The following is a 6,700-nucleotide window of genomic DNA, read 5'->3' on the forward strand; positions in this document are numbered from 1 at the left end:
ATTGACCCTTCAAGGCCCAGCTCTGTGAAGCCCTCCTTGAAATCCTGAGACGTGGCTTCCTGGCGTGCGGGCTCTGACGTGATCACAGCCTCCTTTATCCCATTCCCCATACTGAGTTAGTTTTGGTTCTGCCTGCCTCCCCTGCCAAACTGCATAAGGTTGTGTCTTGTTTATTTTTGCATCTTTGACTCTTAGTACGGTAACCGAAACCTACGTGTTGGTTGGAAAATGAAAAGATCCTCTATCTTCAGAGAGTGGATTTGGTTGCTTGGGTTTGACTGTAATAGAAAAATGCAGTTTGGTCTTGTGGGTTGAAACATCTTTCCTAACTGATTTTTATGAGTACACGAGAGCTCTCTGGCACGTAATGAGAAACTAAAAGCTGAGTGATGCTGTGCCGCGAGAGATGCCAGCTTTTGTGAACCTGAGTCAGAAAGATTGCTCTTGTCCCTTTTAGGTCCTGACTTTATATTTCTCGTCTTCGAATTTGGTTTCAGTTCTTTTGGCTTTGTGATAGCCCTGCTAGGCCTGCACCATCCAATATGGTGGCCACTGGCCCCGTGTGGCCCGTGTGGCCCGTGTACGTGTGAAATGGGGCTGGTCTGAGGCAAGGTGTTCCACGAGAGTAAAATACACACTGGGTTCTGGAGACTTAATGTGAAAAAAGAAACTGAAGTAGCTCGTTAATAATTATAAATCAATTACATGTTGAAATGAAATTTTGAACACACTGGGTTAAATAAAACATTGAAATTCATTTCACTTGTTTCTCCTTAAATTTTATGGCTCTCAGAAAACCTTAAATTACGCATATGGCTCACATGGCATTTCTGTTGGACAATGCTGATCGAGACCCTTCCTCCCTCTGCCATTTCTGTGTTTCAGGTTATTCTGTTTGCTTCTCCTCTCTCCCCGAGACATTATTACCACCACCACCATCACGACCACCATCAGCACCAGAGCTCCCAGCTCTGAAGTGCACACCAGCCAACCATCTCACTGGAACCGTCCACAGACCCCCGGGCCGCCCTCTCAGATTCCCTGAAGGTTTCACTCCTGGCTCACAGCCAGTTTTTTTCTAACGCTGTCCTGTATCCCAGCCCTAGTTCCCAGTGATTTCAATGTCTATGTAGACAATTCTTTCAACACCCTGGCTCCAGGTCTTGATCTCATGTCAGAAGAGACACTCATATTGTCCTCCCCTCTCCTCTAGCTGTTCACTCCCATGGTCATGGGCTACACTGATCAATACCAGTAACCACATTTATCAATACCAATAATCAATACCAGTAATCAGTACCAAAGCCACCACAAGCTTGGCCTTGCGCATCCCACTCTTCGGCCTCTGCCTCATATTTTCCAGTTCTCTCCCTCAGGACTCGACCTCAGCGGTGAGTTCTCTGACGCTGATGGGCTCTTCAGTCAAAGGCTCGCGTTTCCTGTTCGCCAGCTCTCGCCTCCCTCCTGGCCTCAACTCTCCTAATCTTGGTGAATTGCAGTCTCCGTGCTTCAGTTCCTTTGGTCTCCAGTTTCCTTTGCACCAGCCCAGGAGAACCCCAGTCCTGGTTAAATCCAGCTCTCCTCTTTCTACACATTCACGCCTGCACAGCTGAGCCACAGCCGGAGAAGAACACAGGTCGTGCTAATCGCCTCACTCTAGATTCCTGAGCCCCCGTCCAGGCAGGCTCTGTTTGCCTAGAAATGTTGCTCTTGGAACATTCACCCAGTCTTTCCCGCTTTCACTTAATTACATCTTGCCCTCTCTCCTTAAACCCTTAACACCTCCTCACTCTTAGTGGATGGCCTTGCTCTTGACTTTGCTGAAAACAGAGATACTGTACATCCAAAAGAGAACTTCTTGTAACTTCTGACACCCCCTCTTCACTCTACCTAGCTGTCTGTACTTTAAACCGCACACTCGGCCTTCCCTCCTGCTCTCATGAATAAATTATGCTCCTAGCCTCCTAGTTTCTTCTGCTTCCTTCTCCTCATCCCCCGACCCCTAAGCTCTGAAATGCCCCAAGGCTCAGTCCTTGGACCTCTTCTTCTTTTTAATGACCCAGGTTTCATAGGCAATCTCATCTAGCCTCATGATTTTATACTTCACCTGTTCTCGCTACTTCTGCCCCAACCCCAGCTCCCAACATGCTCCAAGACAGCCCCACGTGGCAGCTGCATAAGATTCCCAAGCTCCATATGACCCCTCCCAACCTGCTCCCCCTGCGCGTTGTCCAGACAACAAATGGCTGAAAGCCATTCTCTTTTCCTACCAGAACTGCTGTCTCACGTGGTAGCAACTCAGATTGCATCTGGAACCTAACCACGCCTCACTGCCTCCACAATTACACTCTGGTCCTCGCCATGGTCCAGGCTTTTCTTTTCTCTGTGGCGCTTATTCTGATCGAACATCTATTGGTTTATTGCTGTTGTTGTTGGGTATTGACTGCCTCCCACTGAAACATAAACTCCAAGAGGTTGGTGCTTTGTCTGTTTCGTTCACTGCTGTAGCCCCATTCCTGGAACAGTGCCTGGCCTGAAGTTGGAATTGAATAAATCTTTGATGGACGAACTTGGGGAACACGGCTATCTCACACCTACAAACTTTTAACAAAGCTCGGTCTGTACAGCAGTGCCATGGGATTGCAAATTCTGGGCCTTGTGTTGGGCTCCTGAGAGTTTTGGAGTCTCTCCCTCTATGGTCTGATTATGAAACGAAAAGAGAATCTGCTCCATGAAAAATAATTTCCAGCATCTCAGCAGAGCAACTGAGGGGACTGTTGGTAAGGAGAGGGGAGCTAGCTCTGTGGGCTCCAGGGTCTCATCACCTGGAATGTGACCACCACCCCCGCACTTGCTCACAAAATAGCACGTCTAGGTTCTGTTCTGCCTCCGGTGAGGTCCTGAGGAAAGGCGGTGGTCTACGAACTAACTTTCTTTTTATTCCTTTATTTTTGGCTGTGCTGAGTCCTTATTGCTGTTTGGGCTTTCCTCTAGTTTGGTGATTGGGGGCTGCTCCTTTAATTGCTCTGTGCTGACTTCTCATTGCAGTGACTTCTCTTGTTGCAGAGCCTGGGTTTAAGGGCTGGTGGGCTCAGGAATTGTGGGCTCTAGAGCACAGGTCAGTAGTTGGGGCACACAGTCTCAGTTGCTCCATGGCATGTGAGATCATCCCAGATCTGAGATTGAACTGGTGTTCCTTGCATTGCAAGGCAGAGTCTTTACCACTGAGCCACCTGGGGAGCCCCTACTAAGTAACTTTCTAAAGGTCGATTATTTTGCACATATAGGGCCCTGGTCTGCAAAAGCAGAGAACAGTGTTTTACCACCACCATCCAAAATAAAATACCAAGGACTCCATGAATAGAAGCAAAGAAGATGACCTCTGTGGGCACTTGACTTTTCTGTTCCCCAGCAGTGGAAGTGGCTTATGTATATTTATTGCATAACAGGAAAGGGGTGGGGGACGTGCATACATTTATTTAGCAGTTCCTGAAGTGTGAGGGAAAATTGCTGATAATTGGTGTTTTGCAGTCTCAGATATTTAGCATTTTATTGGGCTCGGGTCAATGCTTTGTTTACTATCTATTGGTAGTGTTTTCCGGCATGGTCTGGCCCATGGAGCTTGGGAAGGCGAATACATCTTGTTGAAATGCACCAACTGTTCCCCAGGGATGGCTTGCGCTGAACACCTGGACTGAGTAGGTACACAGCCTCGTCACAGACACTGAGACTATAGAAAACACATACCTTCTGATTGGCCGCACTTCTGAAAATATTGGTGCCCTATTGAACCTATTGTTTTCTACCTGTCCCTTCTCAGTCACCCATCATTTATGGCACTTTGTGCATTACAAAGTGACAGCAATAGTGCGGCCCAGACATGCACTTTGTCATCGAATTTTGACGCGGTTAACCTGGTCTCTCAGGCCAGGAGATGAAGGAACAGAGGATGAGATGATTTTCAAAACGCCATGCAGAAAGCGTGGGCCAGACCAGAAATGGACACCAGAAATCTGGTCCTCTTGCTCTGATGGACCCCCTTTGGTGCTGAACCACAAGCAAGTAACAGGACAGAACCGAAGGCTCCTGGGGGGTTCCCAAAGGCCATTAGATCAGTTCTCTCTTGGTGAAATGCCTCATTTTTATCTTCGTTGGAAAGAGAATTGTACAGTCTAGTAGACATGTTCTCCTGTATGACATGAAGGTTACAAGCCATAGCTGAAATCTTTTACTGCAATTCATCAACCTTGATTTTCTTTCTAAACTTATTTACAGAAAACTACCTGAGGAACCCAGACTGAGGCCCCCTCATGGATGAGGCAAACGGGACATCATTTGTTGCCGAGGAGTCCTCCAACGCCTCAACCAGCGGGAACACCTCCGTCAGGGACCCACGCCGGGAAATTCCCATCGTGCACTGGGTGATCATGAGCATCTCCCCACTGGGCTTTGTTGAGAACGGAGTCCTCCTCTGGTTCCTCTGCTTCCGGATGAGAAGAAACCCCTTCACCGTCTACATCACCCACTTGTCCATCGCGGACATCTCGCTGCTCTTTTGCATCTTTATTCTGTCCGTCGACTATGCTTTAGATTACGAGCTGTCTTCTGGCTATTACTACACAATTGTCACATTATCGGTGACGTTTCTCTTTGGCTACAACACGGGCCTATACCTGCTGACGGCCATCAGCGTGGAGAGGTGCCTGTCTGTCCTGTACCCCATCTGGTACCGGTGCCACCGCCCCAAGCACCAGTCGGCGTTCGTCTGCGCGCTCCTGTGGGCACTCTCCTGCTTGGTGACCACCATGGAATACGTCATGTGCATTGACAGTGCGGGACAGACCCACTCCCGGAGTGACTGCAGGGCCGTGATCATCTTCATAGCCGTTCTCAGCTTCCTGGTCTTTACTCCCCTCATGGTGGTGTCCAGCACCGTCTTGGTGGTGAAGATCCGGAAGCACTCGTGGGCGTCCCACTCCTCGAAGCTGTACCTGGTCATCACCGTGACCGTCGTCATATTCTTCATCTTCGCCATGCCCATGAGGCTCCTCTACCTGCTCTATTACGAGTACTGGTCGACGTTCAGGAACTTGCACCATGCTTCTCTTCTCTTCTCTACCATCAATAGCAGCGCCAACCCTTTTATTTACTTCTTCGTGGGCAGCAGCAGGAAGAAGCGGTTCAAGGAGTCCTTGAAAGTGGTTCTGACCAGGGCTTTCAAAGATGAGATGCAGCCCAGGCATCCAGAAGACCACACGGCCACCGCGGCAACCGAGACTGTTGTCTGACCGGCGGAAGGAGATTGAGGGCCAAAGCAGTGGGACGAAGATGAGCCGCAGTTTGTACTTGGGAATGCAACTGAATACCCGCTAAACACGATAGGACACCCTACCCCACATGCGTGAGACGCGAATTAATGCTGACATTGTACTCTTGTGCTGTACCTTCCGGAAATGCCTGAATACGTGTCAAAACTTCATCCTTTCTGTAACTGCCAAAAAATTCCTTCTGTTCCTCTTCCGCTCTCCTGGAAGCATTTCCCCATGAACTATAAAGATTACACCAGCAGGAAGGTTTACAGGTGTGTACAGGTAAAGGCACAAGTATTTAATGAACCTCGAAAAAGTAAAGCCATATCGTAGGAAGAACATGAGTTTTGGAATCAGACTGACTCTGTCCTTTGCCGCTGGTTTGACCTCAGTTTTAATCCCCAGGGACCTCATTTCCTCAGTATAAAATGGTAGTAGTAGTCCATACCTCCTGGACTTATGGTGAAGATGACATCGGAAGATGAGGTATGCAAAGGGTCTGGTGCACATCAGTGTTAAGAAACATCAGTGTCTGTGACTCTTTGAAGTGGAAGAAGAAATACACATTTCTGTTTTGTAAAGCACACACACACTCCCACACACACAGCTCTATCATGTACAAATAATTGTTACATGTTTTTAAATGATGACTGTAATTTACAAAGGTCTTCTGTCTGTCTGCTGCATGAGAACTTTTTGTGGGATGCCACCATCTGAGATATTAGGACCCCCAACCGCCGTGTGCTGGGGCATCATTTTGGGTTGGGAGGGGAAGCATTTGGCCACCAGCACAGGAGTTCCTTGTGGCTTCCCTTCCCTCTGTGGAAATGCTTCATGTAATGAAAGTCTGTTTTGAAATCCTTTGCTTGATATAAATGTTCATGAATGAAATCATGAGGGTGATTGTGTTTTTGGAACCCCCCTCCCTTCATGAAGAGGGTTATGTATTTATAGTCACAAAGTTCCCACTGGCATGACAGGCCAATAAATCGGGAGACAACTTGTGGGAACAAGGAATAACAACGTTAATGGGAAATCTAGCAGACTGAGAAGATGGCAAACTAGCATTTCAAAAAAAAAAAACACCCATCTTCCCTCACTGGGTTCCTTTTATTTGCAAGAGGGAGAGGGGAGGAGCCCACTGCAGTACCAACTGGCACCTGGACCGCTTGCTCGAACTGCTCACTTGCCTGCCTCGCTGCCACTGCGTCCTGCTCATCTCCTTGCCTTGCTCGGAAGGAGGCTCAGCAGCAGGGCTAAGGACAGTGTGGCCGCATCTCAGAGGGAAACAGGACGTTTCTCCCAAGACAGACCTCAGCAGGATTTCCCCACATCTCAGTGAGTTGCGGCTCACCTGTTGGAACCTGTGTCTGCACCTTCAGGCAGCATGT

The 6,700-nt window shown here is 48.4% G+C and overlaps 1 protein-coding gene across 1 annotated transcript; it reads left to right on the forward strand.

Moving 5' to 3' along the window:
• Positions 1-4,310: 4,310 nt before the first annotated feature.
• On the forward strand, positions 4,311-6,026 carry MAS1 (MAS1 proto-oncogene, G protein-coupled receptor). The gene has a single exon (XM_055433605.2). The coding sequence runs from the start codon at positions 4,311-4,313 to the stop codon at positions 5,286-5,288; it is 978 nt and encodes a 325-aa protein (XP_055289580.2). The 3' UTR covers positions 5,289-6,026.
• The last annotated feature ends 674 nt before the right edge of the window (positions 6,027-6,700 follow it).

The sequence above is a fragment of the Moschus berezovskii genome, chromosome 10, assembly GCF_049115385.1.
Source record: "Moschus berezovskii isolate FMDL1 chromosome 10, NW_MosBer_1.0, whole genome shotgun sequence".
In the NCBI taxonomy this organism is placed as follows: domain Eukaryota; kingdom Metazoa; phylum Chordata; class Mammalia; order Artiodactyla; family Moschidae; genus Moschus; species Moschus berezovskii.

Excerpts from the sequence above, each read along its gene's own strand:
- MAS1 (XM_055433605.2), top strand. The coding sequence starts at position 4,311 with ATGGATGAGGCAAACGGGACATCATTTGTTGCCGAGGAGTCCTCCAAC.